Raw genomic sequence first — 26,423 nt, 5'->3', positions numbered from 1 at the left:
CTGGCAGGTGGGACTAGATTGGGTTGGGATATCTGGTCGGCATGGACGGGTTGGACCGAAGGGTCTGTTTCCGTGCTGTACATCTCTATGACTCTATGACTCCATTTACACTTCTCGTTGCCATGGAACGGCTGCCAACATCATCAAAGACCCATCCCACCCAGGTAATACTCTCCTAAACCTCTTCCATCAGGCAGAAGATACAAAGCTTCTTCCCTGCTGTTATTAGACTGCTGAGTGGACTAACTTCAAATAATGTTGATCTTGCTAATGTTGATCTTGCTTTGCACACTTCCTGTGCAGTCATAATCTTGTGTGCCTCACTCTGTCTAAGCACCTTATGATCTGTGTGTCACTGTTTTCTCTGACCTGCCTGTACTACATGCGAAACAAAACATTTCACTGTACGTAGGTACATGTGATTATAATAAATCAAATCCTGAGTTCCTATGTTTTATAAAATTAAATTGATTAACAATTTACATTTCTCCCCATTTCACTAAAGTGAGTTCAGTTCAATCACTGAAAAAATAAAAGGAGAACACAATGATGTGAATGAAAGTTTGGCATCCAATTTGAGTCACTATAATTATAACTTAGATTTTCTTTGGTCATTATTCAGTACAGTGAATGCCGTCACTGTAAGAAACATGAGGTCCGTTTATGATAGCAGCTGTCACCACTGAATCCAGAGAGTATTTAAGGCAGGGCGAGAATTCACACTTTAGCAACAGATGGTCACTATTTAACTTTAAAGCAAATAAAAGGACTATCTGATCGTTCTCACTAACTGCAGCAAACGAAAGCCATTGATGCTGTCTTTAGAATTTCCGCTTCACTGGAGGAGATGGTTTAGCCTCATTTTGGCAGCAATGTCATTCAAAGGTCAATACAAGATTTTAATGACGAGCCTTACTCCAACCTTAGTCTTACCATAGATGCACCTTGAGCTGCTCAGCATTTTACATTTATTTCAGATTTCCAGGACCTGATTTTTTAAAATTGTTTCTTAATACACAAGTGATTGCCACTAACTATGGAACCTGGGACCCAAAACTTCATAGTTAACAACCATTTTAACTTTTGTTTATCACTGACAAAATGCTTCAGCAAATCAGTGAGTCAGAATCAGGAGTAGTGGACTCTGTGGCTCTCCTCCTCTCAGTGCCATTTTAATTCGACTCAGGGTATCAGGGGACAAATAGATATACATCCCTACCATCCAGCTCCACACAGTCATTGCTCAAGACATTAAACAGCTGAAAGGTTACAGACCTGAAACACTAACTCTGTTTCTTTCTGACCGTTACTGCCAGATCCACTGAAATGTTTTTATTTCAGATTCCAAGCACATTTATTTTTATAGTACAGAACTAATTATATTAACCTTCTATCCACTGACAAAGCATTTGGTTTAAATTAAAGAAAGACTGTTCAAAGGAGTAAAGTAAAACAAAGAACCATGGATGCTGGAAATCTGAAACAGAAACAAAGTGCTGCACAAAACAGCAGGTCTGGAAGCATCTGTGGAGAGAGAGAAAGAGAGTTAATGTTCCACGTCCAGTGACCCTTCTTCAGAAGTTCTGTCATTTATATAAATGATTTTGATATGAACATGGGAGGTATGGTTAGTAAGTTTGTAGATGACACCAAAATTGTAGGTATAGTGGACAGCCAAGAAGGTTACCTCACAGTATAATGGGACCTTGATCAGATAGGCCAACAGGCCAAGGAGTGGCAGATGGAGTTTAATTTAGATAAATGGGAGATGCTGCATTTTAGAAAAGCAAATCAGGGTGAACTTATACAATTAATGGTGAAGTCCTGGGGAGTGTTGCTGAGCAATGAGACCTTGGAGTGCGGGTTCATAGATCCTTGAAAGGGAAGTTGCAGGTAGACAGGATAGATAAGAAGGCGGTTGGTATGCTTGTCTTTATTGGTCAGTGAATTGAGTGTAGGAATTGAGAGGTCATGTTGCAACTTACAGGACATTGGTAAGGCCACATTTGGAATACTGTGTTCAATTCTGGTTTCCCTGCTATAGGAAGGATGTTGTAAAACTTGAAAGGGTTCAGAAAAGATTCACAAGGATGTTGCCAGGGTTGGAGGATTTGAGCCATAGGGCGAGGCTGAATAGATTGGGGCTATTTTCCCCAAAGTGTCGGAGGCTAAGGGATGACCATATAGAAGTTCATAAGACCATGAGGATCACAGATAGGGTGAATAGCCAAGGTCTTTTCCTCAGGGTAGTGGAGTACAAAACCAGAGGGCATAGGTTTAAGGTGAGAGGGGAAAAATTTAAAGAGGACCTAAGGGGCAAGGTTTTCACGCAGAGGGTGGGCGTGTGTGGAATGAGCTGCCAGAGGACACGGTGGAGGCTGGTACAATTACAAAGTTTAAAAGGCATCTGCATAGGTATATGAAAAGGGAGGGATGTGGGTCAAATACTGACAAATGGGACGAGATTAATTTAGGATAACTAATCCGCATGGACAGGTTGGACTGAAGGGTCTATTTCCATGCAATACACTTCTATGACTAACTGTTTTGAAGAAGAGTCACAGGACTTGAAATTGTTAATTCTGTTTCTGTCTCCACAGATGCTATCAGACCTCCTGAGTTTCTCCAGCACTTTCTAGGTTTTTAAAAAGATTTCCAGCTTATTTTGCTTTTCTTACAGAAACAATAGAATAATGTATTGATTTTTCTCCTTTCATTATAAAATAAATCACAAAACAGTGAACAGTAGAGCCATTCTTTCTAGGATTAATTATTTCCACACCTATGAAAAGTAACCACACGCAGTTCTATTCAATTCAGTAGGACTGCTTCAAATCCTTGTTGATAAGACCTATTCATACCAATACCAATACTATAACAAATCAACATGAGTAGCTGAAGTCATGGGACAATGATTCATCCTCATATTGTCCAACCATGCCTTATGTGCATAAACCACTGAAACAGTTTGCTTTTTACACGCAGTACTAAATACACACAATAATTTAAAAATTCATGTACTGATTGAAAGCTGCATTTGGCATCGGTATTTAAACACAACAAATTTCCCCATTAGCTCAGCTGGTTAATAGAACGAGAATCTGATTGATGCTTTAACTAGTTAGCACAGCCAGAAGGAATTCGATTATACTCTGGAAGACTCAAAAATGATTGCTTCTAGTCAGCTAAGCTCAGGTGGGGTCCTGTGTGCATGTTTGTGCATGACTATGGGATAGGATAATACCCCCATGATCAACATGTTTGCTATAGTTCACTGCACACGCTGATGAATGAGTCCTTGTATTGGGAACTGGAAGGCAAATACAGCCCAGCTCAAAACCACTACCTTCATTGTTTACATATTATTCGTTGGTTTAGCTAAATTTTAATTACTATAATTGATTTCACTCTTCGCATCAGCATTTCTTGAAGTGAGTAATTGTAAAACTCCAGAATGGTACTAAATTCAAAGATGATGGCTTATATAATTTATTTCAGTCCTTAGAAAAGCTTTGAACTAACTGCAGTATGGGTTAAAATGCTGTTTTAATGGTTTATTTAGCTTGCTTTAAATGCACTATGTTTTAGTCACTGCATGTAATACCTATACTTTATAATGTATCACTAATTGCAGCCTGGATATCTCTGCTCTGTTCATTACACACAATGATTGGCTGTTCAGAGGTTCTAAATGACTGATGTGTTATTCAAACCTGACTCAGAAGTGTCATATTTCAGACAACAGTTTTACATTTTCACAGTAACGATGGCCAATGAGCCTAATCTTAGTCTCCATTCAGCTTTGTGCACTAACAAACAGGAATAATGGCATTGGAATTCAACAGAATTCTGTTCTGTCAGATGGCCACTGAGTTAATGGTGTTTCAGCATGTAAAATGTGACAGGCACAGACGGGAAACAGGCAGGAATGTTGTTATAAAAAAGGTAAAGCCACCTTAGTCTTACCAGACCATAGAGCTGCTGTCTCATTAGAGAGAGAGAGAGACTGAAGACTGATGGTGAGTTTAACCTGAGGATCACCTGAGGATCACCACATCTCAGGCAAGGGGAAAGGTTGAGAAGATAGGACATTCATACTAACCTCAACCAATGCAGGAATTGAACCCATGCTATTGGCATCACTCTGCATCGCAAACCTGCCGTCCAGCTAACTAATCTAACTGACCCCAATGTTGTTATATTAGAACTACAGGAATGTCAGTTTGTCTCATGCAATATTTCCTGATGTTTGTGTGTGTAGAACACTAAACTTAATATAATGAGTGTCCAATGTAAAGGTTGTTAGGAGGTCTAGTCTCCATTGAATTGGTATTCAAGTTACTCATAAAGACATTACCATTCCACATGCAGTATCAGCAAATGGAATTCCCATATGCCCAAACAGTTTGGAGGAAGAAATGGAGGATGAGAGTCAGGTCAGAAAAGTGCCACTGGTCTTCTAATACCTGGATCTACAAAAAGAGGTCCATACACACCACCCTGAATGAGTGAAAATGGAAGTTTCAATTTCCCAAGGGAGGGAGGCAGCATATCCAACCAAATAAAGACATTGGACAAAAATAAACTCAGACCAGAGGTCAGGGAAATCACGTCTGCTCATTCTTGTTAAAGCAGGCAGCATGCAAAACTGTCTCCGCGTTTACATGATTGAAGCATTGGACACACCCCATCACTTACTCAACTGCATTCCCTGGCACTCAAGGCTTAGGCCTGACATTCAGACAGTCTACCTCACCCCATTCAAGTTCCACTGTTACTAGCTTCACACTCAACTCATGCTTTATTTTAGGTAAAAACAAGGACTGCAGATGCTGGAAACCAGATTCTATATTAGAGTGGCGCTGGAAAAGCACAGCAGGTCAGGCAGCATCCGGGAGCATGAAAATCATGGGATAAGGGCATCTCTGGCTAGGCTAGCATTTATTACCCATCTCTAATTGCCCAGAGGGCAATTAAGAGCCAACCACATAACTAAGGGTCGGGAGTCACATGCAGGCCAGACCAGGTGGACGGCAGTTTCCTTCCTTGAAGGACATTAGCAAACCAGACGAGGCTTTCCAACAATTGATAATGGATTCATAGTCATCATCAGACTCCTAATTCCAGACATGTATTAAATTCAAATTCCACCATCTCCCATAACATATTTCAGATGACAGTTCTGCCCGAGTCCCCAGAACATCACCTGGGTCTCTGGATGAACAGTCCAATAATTTTCTACTTTTATATAGCCCAGTCATGTTTCCAGCTACAGCAGTTACAGGAAGAAGAGGGAGAGCAAGAGCACAGTTATTTCAGAGATCTCATTACTTGATCTGACACTTACAGCTACCAACTCAGATACTGATAGAGTGATCTTTAAAGATCAGTACAGAAACTGAATCTGAATGTAGTGCTCCACCAGGCATGAATATAGAGCCCGGCTTGGGAAATGGATAGCAAATATGTCAGTTGACATGGAAGCAGGAGCGTAGGGGATTCTACAACAGGGGAGAGAGATAAGGATTTCAAGGGAGAAGTATACAGGAGAAGGCTGACACATATGCACTCCTAGATGCTTAAGGCACTAGCAGAATTACCGGAGAAGTCCAGTCACTGTCTAAGAAACAGATTGGTTTCAACTTGGCAAAGAGTACCCTGCAGAGTCACCCTTCCCAGAGTTTTTGCTCTGTTACAGACCCAAAGGCCGTGAATCAGCCCCCTGCATTTGAGTGGGTCACCAAATCCTTTCCCTTATCTGTAGAATGCAGCAACACTCCCTACCAAATACACCAGAACATCTCCAATATGACTTCACAGTACCTCCAAAACCGGTGATTAGCCTGTGTCATCTTATTTGCAAGTTGGATTGGTGGTCTTTTATATAATGGAAGAGTGTGTTCACTTTTGCAGTTGAATTTATGCTGTTAGGTGAGTATGATGAGAGTGCTGTGAAAGGACTTGCACAGCCCAAGTTTGGAATTATGCACCAAATTTTCCCAAACAGCTGTTTGAGGCAATGAACTGGCCAATTTGAAGCTTCTGATGTATTCACAGCATGTATTCACTAGAACTAATACAGGGTAGATGGAAGGTAAACTACTTTATTATGTATCCTCTCAGCTCCACAGTCAATTCTAGACAGTCTCCCCGAACCCACATTTTAAAAGGGGCAACACCACACAATTACATACATAGCAACCCAGGCAAACCCTCTCCCTCATATGGGTCACTGTATGAACTGTGTCAGAAGCACAGTGTTCCCCACTCAGAGAGCCTCCAGCTCCCGTCGTGATGACTTCAATGGGACTATTGCGTTGAATTATTCAGCCTTAACTGAAGCTCTGAATGCTGGATGGGCTTTCCTAGGCAAAACTGTCACAGTGTGCTGCATTTTGTTGCATAAAAGAAGGTTATGTCAAAGTGAGAGACATCCCTTCTTTACAATTGATATCTAATATGCATTTAATGTTCTAAGAGACAGTCAATGTTATGGCAGACAGTCAAATATCATCTTCTGTAAGCTCATCCTTTCATTACAGTTCAGGGATGTCACATTCCGGGGACACGTTTCATCGTCCTGCCACAATCTCCCTCTTTCTCCTCCAAGAGGAGCTGCAGTACTAACCTATGGTGCTGTGTTGGGTCAAAAACTTTGCATCAATCTCTGAAAAGAATTGGCATCAGAAGACCTAGACAGAAATATGGAGCTCTGTTGGTACCGAAAAAAAAGTAGGAATGCAGTGGCAATCTGAAAGTGATTACTGCCTGGGTCAAAGTAAGCCCAAACTGCAGAATATCATATGCCCATATGAACAAGGAGCAGGAATAAGCCATTCAGCCCCTCGTGTCTGTTCCACCATTTAATAAGATCCCAGCCAATCGATAAGATCGTGACTGATCTGACTGGAATCTCAACTCCATATTCTCACCTACTCCTGAAATACTTTGATACCCTTGCTTGTCACAAAACCTGTCTACTTTTGCTTTTAACCATTCAAAGTCTCTGCTTCTGTTATCTTTCTCAAGAAGACAGTGCCAAAAACTCAAAACTCTCCCTAGGGGGGGTGGAAAAAAGCCTCATGTTTGATGCAGTGAGCCTAAGTCTAAGGGGAAATCATCCTGTTTACATCTACCCTGTCCAAACCCCTCAGAATCAAATCACCACTACCTCTGTTAAACTTCAGCGGTATTAGCAGAGCTCGTCCAACATTTCCTTGTAACACAACTGCCCATTCCAGATATTAATGTGGGGAATCCTCTCTGAACTGCTTCCTCTGTGTTTGCGTCCTTCTGTAAATAAGATAGCCAATACTGTACACATTGCTCCAAATGTGATTTCATCAATCTCCTGTACCTGAACACATCATTATTTGTATTCAATTCCCCTAACAGTAAATACTAATAGACTGTTAGCTCACCTAATTACTTGTGCGTTTTGCGATTCATACACGTCATGTGACTTCTTGGATGCTTATACAAACATAGCTAAAAATCTCATTTAGCATAACAATGATGCTTAAAAAAAAGTCAGTTTATTTAGACTAGATTCCCTACAATGTGGAAACAGGCCCTCTGACTCAACCAGTCCACAGCGACACTCTGAAGAGTAACCCACCCAGACCCATTTCCCTCTGACAAATGCACCTAACACTATGGGCAATTTTAGCATGGCCAACTCACCTGATCTGCACATCTTTGGACTGTGGGAGGAAACTGGAGCACCCGGAGGAAACCCACACGGACACTGGGAGAATGTGCAAACTCCACACAGACAGTTACCTGAATCTGGAATCGAACCTGGGACGCTGGTGCTGTGAGGCAGCAGTGCTAACCACTGAGCCACCGTGCCACCCATAAGTTAGTTTTGGTTAATTAGCAAAAAAAAATTGCAAATGAAGATTTTTGCAATGAAAATCCTTACAGTGCAAGAAATGGAACTTCAAATGTGGTGGTTTGAAGAGCATGATTTCTGGAACCTGAGTTACTGGATCAGAATGTTACTGATGATTGGCAGAGTTTTGAGGCAACAATTGATGTATTTGCTACAGCAGAACCCTTTAGAATATTTTTAGGTTTGAGTAAAATTCAGAAACACAATAAAAATGCAGTATCATTTCAATACTTCAAAACAAAGGGAGGACAGAGCTATCATGTTGTCCCTTTAAAAGATAACTGTGAACATTTCAATGGCAGCCTGAGGAGAAAGCAAGAGATCATCTGACTGTGAAAAAAATCAAAGTCTTTTTGGAGCAGTGAGAGTGTCAAAGTTCTCTCCTGTAATTGGTTTTAAAATCTCCATCCCCAATGATTTACCAAGGTGCACTGGCATTCATTACTTCAGGCAGAAATGCAGTCTGAAAATGTTGTGACTAAAAGATAAAGCAGAAGCCTCAGAAAGGAGTGCATGTACTATTATATTTTTTGTTGTTTTGATTTTAGCAAAGGAGTAAAATTAGTGACCATTAACCCTTAAGATATAGGAGCAAATTTAGGCCATCCAGCCCAGAGTTTGCTCTGCCATTCAATCATGGCTGATGTTTTTCAATCCCATTCTCCTTTATATGTGATAATGTATTGGAATAAAGCAATTAAATCAGATATTTTAAATTGTGAGAAATAGGTCAAAAAGCACTAACAAAAAATGGACAAACTCTCCAAGGCCTTTCAACTCTTTTGAGATCATTTTGATTTTGGACACTTCTGTGAAACCATGTTACTAATAACGTCAGGGTGTTTATAAAATGAAAGATCAATCTTGGGATTGGATTAACTGAAGGATGTCCAAAAATCTTGGGATAGAAAGAAGATTGGAGAGACTTTGGTGTTTGGGACTAAATTCTTGTATACTTTTAAAGAACCGAAATGTAGACAGAGGGCTGAGTCCCTCTGAGCAACTCGAAGCTGCTCAATTCCTTGGCGCTATTGAGAACAAGAGGAGCAGAACTATTTGTCTTGGATCTCAGCCTCCTTTATGCAACTCTGAGATTTCTAGAGCTTCTTTGGTTTGCTGGTTCTGTGGAATGTAGGTGATTAAAAAAACAGCTGGCAATGGTATGTCAGCATGGAACCCCCTTAGTAGTAGTTTTGAAGGAGGGAGCATGGGCATCAAGACAGGGTCAGAACTTCTTTTCCTTACAGCATCCTAATATACATCAAGGTCAGCCAAGCTTCTGGTTATTTTTCTCCAGTTGCAGCCCTGAAGCTAGAGATGCACAATCAGCTCCACAACTGTAGGTCTGCTCCTGTACATTTTCCAGTGCAAGGCCTCTCCTGACAGCAGGTAATCGTTGAAGGTGTGACTGGGCCATTGCTAATGATCTGCCCACCAAAGTTCGGTACACTGAGGTCTGAACATGTGTTGAACCATTCAGGTTCACTTTGCCAACCTTAGGCTAGCCAAGGGAAGGAATAGGAGAGTTATAATATTTAACAAAAAGAAATAGTTCCATAACTGGGAAAATCCAAAAGGGAGATAATGTTCTGAGAACTGAACCAATAGTAGTTGTCTGCATTCTGTTAAGTTTTTAAGTTGTTCTTACAGCATAGAGAGATGCAGTGTTGGAGCCTGCTTCCACTTTACAAAATGCAACGTTAACAAACATACTTACAATTTTGTAAAACTAGTAAGGAAACCTACACAGAAGTCGTACCTATATTAAGAAGAGCATCAGAAACAAAGACAGTGCTAAGTTCTTATATACAAAATCCATATACACCCATTTTTATTCAATATCTACTAATGATGAGGAGGAATAATCGAGTAAAAATTTAATTACAATTATGTTATCATCAAATTCAAATATTTTAGCAGTCATCTGAACCACAATTGTTTCATTCAGAGTGTATGAGCCAAATCCAAAATCTCCTCAGTCCCCAATACTCTGATATTGAAGCACCAATGTATGAATGCTAACATGTAAATTCAATCGTAAGGATGGTTAAGTAACTAAAGTACAATGTGCTCAGTGATCAAACTTCACAATAAACATGCACATAGACATAAACAATCTTGCAATGCTCGCAGGGTTGACAGCTCTCCAATCAAAAGAAAATTTACCATTGTGGTTTCAGAAGGAATAGACTAAAAGGTCACAGTGGGACTGGACTGTATGGTTTCTCCTTCTTCATGCTGTCATGTTGTGACTGTGGCCCGAGAGCTAACTATCTGCACTTAGTTCATTCTTCACCATTTGGACAGACTTACTAATTGGGATTTTTCAATCTATGTTATATTATAATACTGGCAGTAAATCAGTTAAAATGACAAATCCAAATATAAGTACCATAAAAAGAGATGGTAGTTACCTCCCATTCTTGCCACATTGCCATTCATCGTTACTTTGGAATCCTACCATTTTGAATTAAATCTGTATGTTAATGGAATTCCTGTTCATATCTTCGGGTTTTTCAAAACTCTGTTTTATGTCAATGGCAAGAGTTTGGTGCATTCAATATTTCCTGGGTACAAGTTAAATCAAAATGGTCTGATTGCTTCAGGTTTCAATTCTAATTCAATCGGACTATATTGCCTGGGAATCCAATAATTGCAGTTTGATATCCCAATCAATATCTTGTTAACCTAGCACCAACTTTAAAAAAAAAGAATAAAATGGTTAAAGCTCCGATAGCTAAATGAACTTTTTTTTTTAGTTTTGTATACTTTGATGGACAGTTTCCATAATTTCATATTGCAAGTGAAAAGCTACCGCATTAAGCATGCCTCTACAAATATAATTTTGATACCAATGAATGCACAGTATAAATGAAATGTGACAAGATTTCCCTGTGCAGTAACAAATCAGAACTATAGCAAAGTGGTCAAGGATTGCGATGGGAATTAAAAATATTAATGGGACAAAATTCCTTGGGAGTTATTCTCGGTGGTACTATCAGTGTTTCACCAGCCAGTGATCTCAAGGACTTCTTCTGCCACTGTTTGGAAGTGGGCACAAACTTATTCCACGTGCCTCGTCTGTCTGCTTGGGGTGAGGGGTGGTGAGAGGGGTACATTGATTGAACATCTGTGGTGCAGTGGTACTGTCCTTTCCTCTGGGCCAGGATGCCCAGGTTTCAAGTCCCAGTGGCCCCAGTGTGTGTAATAACATCCCTGAGCAGGTTTATTATGGAATACTCTACACTGATCAAACATCTCCGAACCCTAATAATCTCCCGCTTGACCCCTGTATAAATAGGATGGTCAGAAAAATTAAAGTAGACCTTGCTTGGTGGGACTAAGATGTTTATTATCTTTACCTGTTTGATAATGTGTTCTATCTTCATCCATCCACTGGCTGGTTTACTTCAGCACACTCACTGTGTGACCCTGCAGTGATACAACGTATCTAAACTAAACCAGGAAGTAGGAGTGCTCAGGGTCTTGAGTTCTTGCATTTGGTTTCAACTCTCTAGACATGCTTAACATGTCATAAGAACACAGGAGTTCTGTATATCACATTGCTATTTACAATTCTATTGAACTGAAATTTAACTGGACCAACCTATAAATACAACAGTTACAAGTGCATATCAGAGGCTGGGAATTCTATGGTGAGTAAGGTTAAACTCACCACTGGTTGTCTCTCTTTGATGAGAGCAGCACTATGATCTTCTGGAACTATGGTAACTTCATTTTATCTACCAACCTCCCAACTCTCAAAAGCTTATCCACCGTCTAGGAGGCATACGTCAGGAAAGTGATGGAATACTCCCCACTTGCCAGGATGAGTGGGATCCCAAAATCACTTAAGCAGCTCAACAGGAGAAAACACATTGGTACCCTATTCAGCACCTTAAACCATCTGGAAGGACAGGATCAGCAGATGCACAGGAACACCATCACTTCCACATTCCTGTTCTAGCCACACACTGTCCTGACTTATAATTATGGGCCAGATCTTTGGAGAGTTGGGAGATAATCCTTTGTAATGATCTCAGCCAATGATAGTTCAGGACCATTCAGAAATCAGAGTGTTTGATTGATCACAAGTTTTTATTTCTTTTTATTTATCATGAAAATCAGTCACTAAATGAATTGACAAGATCTGCCAACATACTTTTTTTTAACAAATGAGCATCAAAGTATGTTACACAAGAGAAGAAAACACAAACTACATTACCATTAGACAGAAGCAAATGTCAGAAATAAAGATTCATGACTTTTACCCCAACAATAACCTTACAGACACTCAAACTCAGTGGAGTCACTATCTCTCATTAAAGCTTCTTGCTCAGCTTGGATGACTGTAATTGGCTTCCTACTGGCAAATTGCTGCACATTCACTTGATAGGATTTTCTTCAGGTAGTGTCTCTCCCCAGTTAAAACAAACTGCTAACTCAGCTCACCATTACTCAACATGGGTCCCATAAACTCACGTTTTCAGTATGTTATTTATTCACAGAAATACAAAAGATTAAAGTGAGTTCTTTTAAGGTGTATATAAACTGTGCTAGCCTAAATGGCTTCCCTCTTATGGCTCTTTAGAACAGAATGGATGTTAAAAGTCTCTGGACATCCCATCAAAATTATGGTCAAGCCAATGTATTAGTGACTGTTTAGAAGGGCATTGCCAGAGGTGGGCAGAAACAAAAAGCTCAAGCTGAGAAGAGGGCCGAGAGAACAGAAAGGCCAAGAATTGTGTAGCATCTTAGACCACGGCCTTCCTCTGCAGATGCAGAGACAACATGCCAGGGTCAAATTCTGATCCACTTGAGGGGTGGATTCAGAGCCAACTGCTAAAAAGTGGAACAAAAATTGAATAGGGTCTTGGAGCAGAATGGTAGCATCCCTACCTCTGGACCAGAAGGTCAAGTTTGAAGTCTACCTACCATGGAGATGTGCCATAACAGGTCAGACCAGGTTGATTAAAAGAAACATTTCGGAACTGGAATCCAGGTCATTCGGAAGGAATGTTTTAGATGTATCTCCAAAAAAAACAGATTTACTTTTGTTAAAGTTGCACATCGACATGACAAAATCATCAAGCCATTCTCCTGGAAAATTAGTATTTGCATGTTTTGTCAGCAAAATCAACCTTTGTTGTATCATGTTTTGAACATGGGTGCCCAATATTTGTCATCTGTGTCCAAACCGTAACATCTAGTCAAAGGAGACTTCTGGACGAGGAAAGCCATTTGGACCTTTGATGCTGAACTTCCCTTGATCCTCGAATTCCTGTAAAAACTAGTCTGTAAATACAATTAAACAGTTAAAGAATCTGGCACAGCTGGGAATGTGGAGGCAGTGAACATTGTGTAGCATTGTCTCCCAACCTGCATCCAGCCAAAGGGAAAGCCTGGCTTGTGGGTGGAAGCAAACAGCCACGGCAGGAGGCCAGGGACTGGAAAGAGATCTGATGAGGCAGGCTGCAGAAAGGTGTTGGGAAAGGACAACTGGAAATTGTTATTGGGAATGCTGAGGACCTCATAGAAGTCAGCACCTTTTGAACCACAAGGAGTACCGACGGAGCTACTTACCTTGAGAGAGCCGAACCTTCCAACTCTTGGAAAAACGTATCCAGCTGCACGTGCAGTGGTTTAATTTGAGGTCCATGTATTTCATTTCTAATCTCCTGACCATCTCCCACCTAGCTTGAGGAGATTGAAAGTCAAGGCCAGAGTACTACCACTGAAGTGGAGATCAAACTCTCATGCCGAATTCTAGACGTTAGCTAAACAAAATTATATTAGTGTACTCCTCTGAAATAGGGTTTTATTACTGCTCATACCGAGAGTTCAATATTTTTTCTGGCAAGTCTTTTAACACATACAATGATATCGTTTTCTGGAATGGAAGAAATATTATAATTGAAGCTATTTCCTGAGAAGATTCAAGTTGATTAGAAAAATTATTTCAGAGAATAAACTCAAGAAAATATTTTTTGAAGGATAAGGTAACCTGAAATCTTGTGCCTAAATGTTAAAGTGAAATCAGGCTATTAGCAGTCTCAAGCTTCAAAATCTTGTCAGTCTGTAATGTGCCCATAATTGAGAGAACTCCTCCTCAAATTGCATCTTGCATTTACTTTTGTGGAAGGATGTAACCTATTTAATGACCACTAGAAAATAAATGCTGGTGCATTGTGTTTAATCACAGCTCTCTTTTCCTGTCCTATTTCAGTTTTAAGGAAATTATTTAACTGTTAACATAACATTGAAGATTAAATCACAAAGTATTTAAATAGATTTATGATTCTTCTCAACTTTTGTTCATAAGCTTTACTCAGAATATTTTCTCAACATGCATAGCTGTGTACTCTACTGGTAAAGTACCATCATCCCAGAACAATGACAGGGCTGCTCACTCATGAGAGGGAGAGAGAGAGAGAATGAAAGAGAGAGAGAATGAAAGAGAGAGAAAATGAAAGAGAGAAAATGTAAGAGAGAGAACGTAAAAGGGAGAGAAAAAATAAAAGCGAGAGAGATAGAGAGAGAGAGAGAGAGATGACTGGTGGTGAGTTAAGCCTGAGGGTCACCACACTTCAGGAGAAGGGAGAAGTTGAAGAAAACAGGATCTTTACGGTGACCTGAGCTGGTACAGGAATTGAAACTCCATTGTTGTCATCATTTTGCATCACAAACTAGCTGTCCAGTCAACCGAGCTAAATAACCTCTGTTTACCATATCACAGCAGCACAATATATGACAGACATACATATTTTCATAGATTCTGGAGAACAGAAATTGGTGGAGAAACTCAGTACATCTTGCAGCATCATTGGAGAGAGAAACAAGAGTTAATGTTTCAAGACCAATTACTCCTGTTTGGAACTCTCCCAAGTCATATTAAACTTAAAACATTAACGTTGTTTCTCTCTCCAAAGATTCTATTGTACATATATATTTTTATGCTACTTCAGGAACAAAGAGAGAGTGTAATTTAGTATTTTTTGTTTGCAATTCAGCCGTTAAGTCCATTGTGACTGTACTGATTCTCTGCAAAAGCAACTCACTGTTCCCACGCTCCTCCCTTTTTTCTGCAGCCTTGCAAATATTTTCACATCAGATAATTATCCAATTCTGTTTTTGACAGCCATGATTAAATCTACATCCGCCACACTATCAGGCAATGCATTCCAGGCTTTAACCACTCACTGCATAACAAACCTCCTGTTGCCTTTGATTATTTTGTCAATTAACTTAAATCAGTTTCCTCTAGATCTCAACCTTACTATCAATGGGAACGGTTTCTCCCAATCAACTCCGTATTTATGCTTTATGATGAGGAACTGTCTTATTACAGCTCATTTCAACCTTCTCTTTTCTTATGGACAGCCCAGATTCTCCAACTGAATTTCCTCATCATCAGAACCATTCTTGCAAATATTTTCTGCGTACTTCCTAATGCTGTCAAATGCTTCCCACAGAGCGGCACACTGAATTAGAAGGAGTACTGCAGTTGAAACTCACACAGCTGCTGGCCCTCTTTTATTGCCGTGTCTCCACTATTTTTTGTCTCTATTTCACAGTCAGTTTGGATACACAAGAAACCTCATCTGGCCTTTTGCAGCCATCCTTGTAGTACCACATTCATCATGAGTTTTGACACAAAGGGTTAGTTTCGGAGCCGACATTAAAGAAAGTTTGCAGTTTAAAAGTTATAAAGTTATTTGTGATCACTGGGCAGGATGCCTGCAATAATACTTCTTAAAGATTTTTCAGGATTGATCGCAAGGTCTTGTAGTTGTTTGCGTATCCTTATATACCTTGTATCATGTAATTCTACCTTATAACAACCAGCATCATAAATATTGCTAGGAGGGAATATCATTGCAGATATTATAGAGAAGAAAGTCTTGTCTTAATGTTAAGTAAGTAAGAGAGAGAAAACGTGTATTTATATAGTGCCTTCCATAATTGTAATAAGTTGGAATTCTCTATCCCAAAGGGTTATGAAAGCTCAATCATTGTGGTCGGCAAAGACAGACATCAATAGATTTCTGAAAGCTAATGACATCTACTGATTTTGAGATAGTGGGAAAATGGGAGCAAGCAACTGTCTCCGCCCCTCCCCCCCCCCCCCCCCCCCCACCTCCAGCTCCAGCCCCACCCCAGGTCCTAGCTCCCAGGCCTGTCATGTGTTCACCATTCCCCCAGACTGAGGATGAATGTCTAGTCTTCAGTAAAGGCCTCACATTTATCCCTCTATGGTCCCAGATTAATGAGTTCGAAACATGCTGTGACCTTGAATGTTTCTTCCGCCGCCTCCGCCTCCCAGCCTACTTTTTCAACTTAGACCCCTGCCCACCCACCGAGGACCCCTTCTCCCACCTCCAACAAACTCCATCCACAGCACACCCTGTGCTGGCCTGTTACCCACCTTGACCTCTTCATTTCAAACTGCCGCCGAGACATCGACCGCCTCAACCTGTCCAACCCCCTTCCCCACTCCAACCTCCTGCCCTCACAACACGCAGCCCTCCACTCCAATCCCAACCCGCAGACAAGGGGGGTGCAGTAGTAGTGTGACACACCTACCTCTGCTGAAGCCAGGTGCCAACTTGCAGACACCTCCTCTTACTGCCCCTTTGGTCACAACATCACCCCCCCTCACCAAACCATCACCCAGACCATCCACAACCTCATCACCAAAGGGGATCTCCCACCCACAGCCTCCAACCTCAATGCCCATGAACCCCACACTGCCCAATTCTACCTCATTCCTAAGATTCACAAACCTGACTGCCCCAGTCAACCCATTGTCTCAGTCTGCGCCTGTCCCACCAAACTCATCTCATCCTATCTCAACACCGTCTTGCCTCCCTCAATCCGGGAAGTCCCCACCTATATTCGTGATACCACCCATGCCTTTCACCTCCTCCAAGATCTTTGTTTTCTTGGCCCCCAGTACCTCATCTTCACCATGGAAATCCAGTCCCTGTGCACATCCATCTGCCATGATGAAGATCTCCAAACCCTCTGTCCCAACCAGTACCCTTCCACCGACACCCTCATCCGCCTGGCTGAACTGGTCCTCACCCTCAACAACTTCTCCTTCCAATCCTCCCACTTCCTCCAAACCAAAGGGGTAGCCATGGGGACCCGCATGGGACCCAGCTATGCCTGTCTCTTTGTTGGATATGTGGAAGAGTCCATCTTCTGCAGTTACACCGGCACCTCCCCCCACCTGTTCCTCCGCTACATTGATGACTATATCAGCGCTACCTCGTGCTTCCATGAGGAGGTTGAACAGTTCGTCAACTTTACCAACACCTTCAATACCGACCTCAAATTCACCTGGACCATCTCAGACACCTCCCTCCCCTTCCTGGACCTCTCCATCACCGTCTCTGGCGACCAACTAACAACAGACATCCACAACAAGCCCACCGACTCCCACAGCTAACTATATTACACCTCCACCCACCCTAACTGCTGCAAAAATGCCATCTCTTATTCCCAATTCCTCTGCCGCACCTGTTCCCAGAATTACCAATTCCAACTCAGAAAGTCCCAGATGGCCTCCTTTTTCCACGATTGCTTCCCACGTGGTTAACGATGCCCTCCAGCGCATCTCCTCCAATTCACACACCACTGCCATTGAACCCCACCCCTCCAAATGCAACAAGGACAGAACCCCCCTTGTCCTCACCTTCCACCCCACTAGCCTCTGTGTATATCATATCATCCTCCGCCATTTCCACCACTTACAAACGGACCCCACCATCAGAGATATATTTCCCTCCCCACCCCTATCAGTATTCCAGAGAGACCATTCCCTTTGCGACTCCCTTGTCAGGTCCACACCCCTCACCAGCCCACATTCCATTCCTGGCACCTTTCCCTGCCACCGCAGGAAGTGCAAAACCTGCGCCCACACCACTCCCCTCACCACCATCCAAGGCCCCAAGGAATCCTTCCACATCTGTCAGAGATTCACCTGTGCTTCTCCCAATTGCATCCATTGCACCCAGTGTGGTCTCCTCTACATCGGGGAGACAGGACGTCTTCTTGTGGATCGTTTCAAAGAACATCTCTGGGACAACCACACCCACCATTGCCACTGCCCATGACTGAACACTTCAACTCTCCCTCCCACTCCGTCAAGGACATGCAGATCCTGGGCCTCCTCTTATGCCAAACCCTTACCACCTGAAGCCTGGAGGAAGAACACCACATATTTCACCTTGGGACCCTGCAACCACACGTGATAAATGTGGATTTCAACAGCTTCGTAATTTTCCCTCCTTCATCCAACATTATCCCAGTCCCAAGCCTTCAATTCAGCATCACCCTCAGGACCTGTCTATCATTGCCCCCTCTGACCTATCACTTTCTCCTTCATCCACCTATCTCTTTCTCAGTTACCTTCCCCCCAACCCCAATCCCATCCCATTTATCTCTCAGCCCCAACGCACAAGCCTCATTCCTAATGAAGGGTATATGCCTGAAACGTCGATTCTCCTGCTCCTCTGATGCTGCCTGACCTGCTGTGCTTTCCCAGCAACACACTCTCGATAGTGTGGAAAATGAAAAGGGAAATAATCAGATATGGTCCAGCTGAATGGCGGAGCACTCTCAAGGGACTGAATGACCGAGTCCTATTCCTACATTCCTATGTTAATGTTGTCACTGGCACAATGCCAGCACACTGAGAGTGTTCTTTGATGCCTTATATTCAATAAGGTATTGTTAAATTTAGATTGTTAACAATTGAATGCTCTTTTAGCTAGTATCCCTGCCTCTGAGTTAGGAGTTTAAGTTCCATATACTACAGAGGTGTGTCATAACTTCTCTGAACAGGTTGGTTAGAAAATATCTAGAAAGTTCCACACAGCAACTTTGCAATGATGGCAATGACAGCCTTTTCAGTTCATTGCCAGAGTTCTGTCATGTACTGAGAGGCCATACAGTATGCAGAGTAAATTATGGAAGTGTTTTCTGATCTAAGCAGTTCGAGCTAATCTTTGAGATTTCAAGAGAGTTTTCAGTTACATCATAACGCATTTGATCTTACTGCTACTCTAGCATGTTGAGTTATTAAAATATTTAAGAAAGGTCATCACTTGACTGTCAGATAACTTGTCTCAAAATAAGTACCATCTTTAATGTCCTTAAATCCACATGTGTCATTTGGATTTCAATGCCTGGGGGCATCATTCACTTATCCACGCAGCTGACAATACAGCTACTTAGAAAGAAACAAGACTTGAAGAGGGAACGCTTGCCATTAATCAGCATATTATAGTAAGTCACAGCATGATCGTTTAGTCACAACCAGGTACCATCAATGATTAATACTCCTTATTAATACTTAATAGTGTTCAAATGCAAAGCAACACAAGATTCAGTCATTCTGGATAAGCAAGGTGATTGAATCCATGCTTGTGGTACAACTAAATAAAGAGTGATTGAAAGATTAAACAATGAGCTGTTAAAATGCACTGCTTAACCTGAAATATAATGTAACAATTTGTTTGGGGAAGTAGCGGGGAGGAGAGAGACGGAGGAACAGATAAATTCCAGAAGCCATTTTTGGCATAACTTCAGATTCAACTCACATAATGTGATTTTCACCTTCAACTGTTTGGGAAAAAAAATCTTCTTACAAGGCACTTCCATCGCAAACATTTTTCTTCTGATACTGCTGCATTTTTAAACCGACTGCAGAGTCTTCAGAGTGAACAAGCAAACGGACCCGAGAAAACCGGGCTCTTGCTTCAGCCAGATTTCTGACACAAGCTTAACCAAGAGTAAGAATGGTAGTTGTGTGAGTGATGGACGTGAACTATAGGAAGGAAGCTTCTTGTGAGTGTAACATGAGAAGATTGTCTGATGTTGCTTATTTTCTCAAAGGGTCTGTGATGTTACGCCCAGGTAATTCCCCTATTTAAACAGAGTCTCAGGCTAACTATTGCGTGAGCCTGTCTTCCCATTGTGCACCCCTTAACTGGTTCGCACTGGGAGATCTTTTATGTGGACTTCATTGAACACTAGGGCTTATCTGGGTATGGAGAAGGGTACAGTTCTATAAAAAGGCGATCCAGAGTGATTCAGACAGAAAGACGGATGAGTGAGCAGAGTCAAATAACTGGATTGCCAGCATTGTCCATTTTGAATTGCTCAACAAGTCTCAACTTCAAGCATTACATTGAAGGTGACACCACAGCATCTCTGACCATCATCCTCCAGAATACCCTCAGTGTAGAACTAGAAAAATAAATGTCAGAATATAGAACAACATAAAAGAGCAATCATTTCTAATCTTTTCTTTTGGTGATTACCAGATGAAGCGTGCAATTTGTGCAACGGAAGAATGAGCTGTAAATCTCATGATTTAACTTAACCAAACAATCTTTTACATCAATAAATACAGTTTCATTCATTATTGTTTAATTCCATGTGGCACAATGAAACTAAAATACATTGATAGCTCTGCATGCCTGTAATTCAGTTGGAAGTGATGACAATAATGGTAGATCACAGTAAAACACAATTTTGTCCAACACAGTGCTCAAAACCCTTGATGGCTTCCATTACATTATAGTAGTGTACTTCAAAAAAACAATTCACTGGGTGTGAAACATTGAAACATCTTGATGGATGCATCAGAGAGCAGTGTGTTTTCTTTGCTAATAGTCAACACTTTGAGTCTCTGGTTTATTTGGTAAAGGACGGAAACTAGCGGAAAATGACGACTGCAGCTGCTGAAGATCAAAGTTGAGAGTGTAGTGCTGGAAAAGTGCAGCAGGTCAGGCAGCATCCGAGGAGCAGGAGAATCGATGTTTTGGGCAAAAGAGGAGAACTTCTTCAAGGTAGGCATCCTTGGAAGAGGCTTCGCAGTCGGGTTGAAATCAACTTGGAGATTCCATTTGTATTTTCCTGCTGGATGCGGGGATCAGACTTTGCAGAAACAGTAAGGGTTAGAAACTGGATCTCACTGGGTTCACTGGACGGACATAAAGTGAACACAATATGGGGACTGTCCATTCCCTTAAGGCCCAACCCTGAAATTGGGCGGAGCCAGTTTCAAATTGTCTAAAACAGCACTTTTATGTTCTACTGAGGGGTCTTTCACTTGTTTAGGATGCTTCTAGGAAATTAGGCTGTTCAAGAGGAGCAAGATTACCTACTTGCAAGTGGCAATATAGTTGAGTAAAAAGATGTCATCAAAAAGATTAGTCCAAACTCAGTTATTAAAATAAAAGTTTTGATGTGGACTCCTGTTGGTTACACAAAGTTAAAAATCACACAACACCAGGTTATAGTCCAACAGGTTTAATTGGAAGCACTAGCTTTCGGAGCGCTGCTCCTTCATCACAACCACCTGATGGACTATAAACCTGTTGGACTAGACATGGTGTTGTGAGATTTTTAACTTTGTACAGCCCAATCCAACACTGGCATCTTCAAATCCTGTTAGTTGCAACCTTGTTTATTTGCCCCTAGTGGTATTTACATGCAACTGCAGTTAATAAGATGAGCACCTCTAAATTTAGTTTTGCAGACCAATGGCCTGTCTGTGGAGGTAACTTGTCAAAACTATTTAGATAAAGGCAAATTATAGCCCATCTATAGTCCTTTTGAGTTATGTGTCACAGCTGCTTATGAGCTTCTAGCCTTGAATATTCAGTACTATTAGGAATTACGTGTTTCAAGTGATGTACAAACATTGCTCAATAGTAATGCACTGAAGTATTCTTGCAAATATTTCCCTTTTTACAGGCAATTTCTGAACCTTGGCTATGAAATTCCCATCTTTACAAATAACAAAAATCTGTAGAGCTTTAAACAAAGGAAACTGTTCCAAATATTTCATAGCAGTTTAATCAGAAAATCTGAAATGAAGGAAACATTAGAAGTTACCAAATGCTAGGACAAACAGCACCAAGTTAAGAACATATTGAATTGGACAGAGAGGTGTCCAGGGAATTCCAAATCGTAGCCACTTGCCCAGCTGTCAACGGTAGAGTGAAGAAAGTGGCTGATGTGCCGGGTGGACATGAGCTGCTGGTCAAGATTCTGTCTCTCTTAAAATGGAAGCCTCATTCTTAAAGATTGCTCAATGTGGTTGCCAAATGGGGCAATCCATCCATCTGAGGCAGAGTTTGTGTCACTCTGATGTGGAATCTATCACTATTTTATCACACAACCTCAATTCATTGGCGCTTCCAACACAAGGTAAGAATGATAGCCTGGAGTGTCAGAGATGAGGTCGGGACTCTTTACATGATTGATGACTCCATTTCAATTAAAGAAATCAGCTGAAATTCTAATTAAAGAACTCAAAAGTTTTAAAGCTAATTTAGTTGATATTTTCATTTGATAAAATACACTTTGCAAAAGAAAGAGTGTCATAGGACTTCATTGCAAAGGAACTGAGTCACACTGATATGAGCAGATTTAAATGTATCTAATCATTGTCTGACAAGTCTTCATAGAAGAATAATCAGTGTTTGTTGGGGTCCATGTCTGGAGAGGCTTATTGCATTTGCTTAAATGTTATTTAACTGTCCAATTCCTGATAGTCTGGACTTTACACCATGTTTCACTGGTATTTGATGATAGGACCATATTAGTTGAATATACTTGGAGATAATTAACACAAGCCTTTTGCAAAATGGATTTAGGTGGTCATTTTCATGCATTGTGTTCATCAGATGACTGGTGTGGACATATTTGATTTACAATCAGTAGGAAAAACATTTTCTTTTCTCATAGACTCGTTCACTAGCCCTGAAATTCCATACAAATTGCAGTTTTTGTTTTTGCAGCAAGCAGTTCTGTCATGTAGAAAATTGTGATAAAAGCCATATTGGTCATATGCGACCACTCCCCACCCCACAGCCCAACCAACACTGCAAAACTCATCTCCTCACCCTATGAATTACCTAATAAATTAAACGATTTGTGCATTTAGCTAAAATGAAGAATATCCGATCTTGAAGACTTCTTTCCAAACTTAAGGATGTGAGAAGTAGCGCCTGTGTTTTCAGATCTCATTTGGTTACATCAGTTTAGGTAAAGAGCTTCCACTTCCTAAAACACAAATCAATACCAACATTCGCAATGTCCAGTTTACATGATGCATTCAGCCGTCAGAATCCTTCTGTTGCAGAGTTACTCAGGGAAGTGAATCACGTCAATGGATGATTATTGGTTAGTGAGGCATACCCCTGTTCCCACAGCCCAAAAAGCAAGTGGAGCTGTGCGGCAAGGAAAATGTCTCCAATGGACGAGTGATGGAGGATCATTAGATCATGTGAAAGTCATTTTCACTGCCTTGACAGGTTCTCTGCAATGTTCTCCAGCTCTCTGCAGCTTGCTGTCTCCTGATTCTTCTTCATCCAAAAAGATATGGGGGTAGGCTAGAAATGCCTATGAAACAGAACGGCAGGGCAGAGAACCAAAATGACAATCACTCTGTGACCGCCTGGAAGAGGATCCTGGGACAATTGATAATTGAAGCTTTCACTTCCATTTAATACAGTCACCAATCCTTTAAACCTCTTTCACCTCTCACCTGCAAAGATTAATCCTTTAATCCACTGCCCAACTTAAATACCTCTTCATCACTATGCTAACCAAGCAATCAGAAGAGCAGGATTTTGTTTCAGAAGAGTTAGTACTGTCACCTCTCCAGCTGGGTTAGTGCATGGGTCTCCCCAGTTATTGAATGGTAACAAAGGGAACTTAACCATAAGCTTGTAAATAACCTCCACAGCTCCAGAGAAGTAACCAGGTTCTGCAACACACGTTCAAGGCCAACCACAGGTAAAGTTTTAAATTGAAAAGCGTCAGTGGAATTTGTAAAAAGGAAGTCAAAGTGATCATTGCTAATTATCCTCGCTACTCTACAAACATAGCTAAGGAATGCCCTAGATAACATGATTTCCATTCATCTTCAAGTTTTTGTTACTCATTCGATCATATTTTGTTATAGTGCCTGTTTGAAGACTGTTTAACCAGACTTTGGGTTTGTTTTAAGAGAGTAGTTTCAGGAATGTTTAAGTAAATCTTTCAAATGAATTTACATCAGTGAACACTCTTTTTTTATTTCAAGTAAGCAATTGAAGACTGTCAAGAATAACTTCACATGTGACAACAGTCTGGTATCACAGAAAATACTTTTGACGAACATAAATGCTCTTTTAAATTGGTTTAGCTAGTTGTTTGCTACATGTGACTTGTAAAGGAACAAATTCCAAATAATTGTAACTCTCAGATATTATTAGTTTATCTTTAAACCTTCCTTCCTCAAGTTTGTATGGAACCAGTTGTGGACAAATGAAAACTAAATGGTTTTGAAAATCATACTTTCCATGTTTTAACCAAACTGTCTGGTTCTGGTAGTCTCTGGTCCCAGTTTTAAATTTAGTCCCATATTCCAACCCATTTCATTTGTAACAACTGATCTGATAATTTCCAATTCCTTCAGCTCAATATTGACCAAACAGAAGCCCACTTTGTTTGACCTTTCCCATACTAAACACATCGGTTTGCCACTTCAGACTAGGCCAAAGAAAGCTTTGATATATTGCACTATTAAAACTCAAATCTCTCACCATTCTTCCTCCAACCTTAATGTGATCTGTATTAAAACCAACCTCTTCCAACTCTGAAATCTTGGTCACTCTGCTTGCACTCAATATTGCTTCACTACAGTTCAATACTACTATTCCCTCTGGAGTGATTTTTTTAACGAACCTCTCTCACCAGCTTTCTTGCAACGACTACAATTCATACAGAATGCTGTAGCCCACATTCCAAACTGTGCATTCCGCCTCTATATTCACCCTGATTGTGTAAATAAACAAAAGATTCTCCCGGTTGATATCCTGCCCAAATTCAGCTGTCTCCTGCACCCTTATTCCAACTGACCTATTTCTCCTACACTCCTCATTTCCAATCACTTCTCTTTGATCATTGACTGCTGTATACTCAGACATTAGGCCATCAGCTTCCACAGCATGCTCCCTGAACACATCTGCTCTTTTCGTACCTTAAAAACCAATACTTTAAAAATATCCCCTTCCAGGCAATGATGTCAATAATCCAGCCTTTCCCAGTCATGCTGTTACACAAGTTGCTTCCAAACTATATATGTTGATGACCCGTTAGTTGTAATTATGAACAGTTGATATGTACAATACTAACAGGTCAATTAAATGCAATAAAATAAAAGAAATAAACCAAAGTGTTTGGAACAATTCAACAGTAACTCTGACAGTCAACTGACATTTCCATTCAAAAAACTAAATATTCCATTCTTAAAAACTGAGGATACGATAGTGTAGGGGTTGTTATGATAGGTTTGGATTTTCCACAAAGGTAGGATCAAGGTATTAACAAGGCAGGTTCCACGCAGACGGACCCGGGATGTGAAGTTGAATAAGTAAACGAGAGACTGATGTTACAATCACAGAATCCCTACAGTGTGGCAATAGTCTATTTAGCATATTGAGTCCACACTGACCCTCCAAAGACCATCCCAACCAGATCCATCCCCTATCCTATCCCTGTAACTCTGCATTTCCCATGGCTAATCAACCTCACCTGCACGTCCCTGGATACTATGGGCAATTTAGCGTGGCCAATCCATCTAACCTGCACATCTTTGGACTGTGCGAGGAAACAGGAGCACCCAGAGGAAACCCATGCTGACACGGGGAGATTGTGCAAACTCCACACAGACAGTCACCCGAGGCAGGAATCGAACCCGTTAAACCACCGTGCCCAACGATCACCAGGGCCACTCTCCATTTCCCAAGCCTGGTCACTTGTTGAGTGGATTTCAGCCTCCCCTGCACCCTCAGGAACTTCATACCAGTGGTGGGTGGAGAAGGGAAGAGATAATATTATGTAAATTAAAATGGTAACAAGGGAAGAGCAACTTGGAAGAGGAAAAGGAGGATACATTAAATTACAAACAGCAAGCAAGCGAAAAATAATTTTATCTTGTTTACTCACCACTCTTCTTATAGAAGATCAGTTCAGTCTTGAACTCACGTTTCTCATCCAATGCGTTTTGGATCTGAATTTTCATGGCTTCGTTCGTTTCTACTCCATAGAGAAACTTACAAGCACAGCTCTTCTGCATGAGTTCAGCTCGGGCATAGCCAGTCAGTTCGCAGAATCCATCGGAGCAGTACACAATAGGATACACGTTCAATACCTGAGCATTTCCCAGAACAAAATTGCTGTCTGTTGAATTGAAAACAATATATTGATTGGACTACTTTGTCAAGTTGTCGCTCCCATCAGTAATGAAATAATGTCTAATGGAAAAAGGAAAACAACTCACATGAATATTAAATGCGAAGAATACCACAAAAAAAACTTAGAATATGTTTGATTCTTAACTGCCCAGGATTGTAAAAAATTGCTGTGAAAATGCATAAAATTAAAGCTAGGTGAATTTTTCAGCATTGAACTAAACATTGGATATGGACATAGCAAAGGTACCCCCACCCAGTTGACCATT

At 41.0% G+C, this 26,423-nt stretch overlaps 1 protein-coding gene across 3 annotated transcripts in view; it reads right to left on the bottom strand.

The window, feature by feature from the left end:
- Window positions 1-26,423, bottom strand: part of kcnh3 (potassium voltage-gated channel, subfamily H (eag-related), member 3) — a 664,660-nt gene that overhangs the window by 439,996 nt on the left and 198,241 nt on the right. For all 3 annotated transcript variants that reach the window (XM_043692967.1, XM_043692968.1, XM_043692965.1), the window contains exon 2: window positions 25,910-26,143. In XM_043692967.1, coding sequence (XP_043548902.1) covers window positions 25,910-26,143 — 234 coding nt within the window. The remainder of the gene's footprint in view (window positions 1-25,909; window positions 26,144-26,423) is intronic.

Source organism: Chiloscyllium plagiosum, chromosome 7 (assembly GCF_004010195.1).
Source record: "Chiloscyllium plagiosum isolate BGI_BamShark_2017 chromosome 7, ASM401019v2, whole genome shotgun sequence".
In the NCBI taxonomy this organism is placed as follows: domain Eukaryota; kingdom Metazoa; phylum Chordata; class Chondrichthyes; order Orectolobiformes; family Hemiscylliidae; genus Chiloscyllium; species Chiloscyllium plagiosum.
This window is presented reverse-complemented; position numbering and strand designations above follow the sequence as displayed.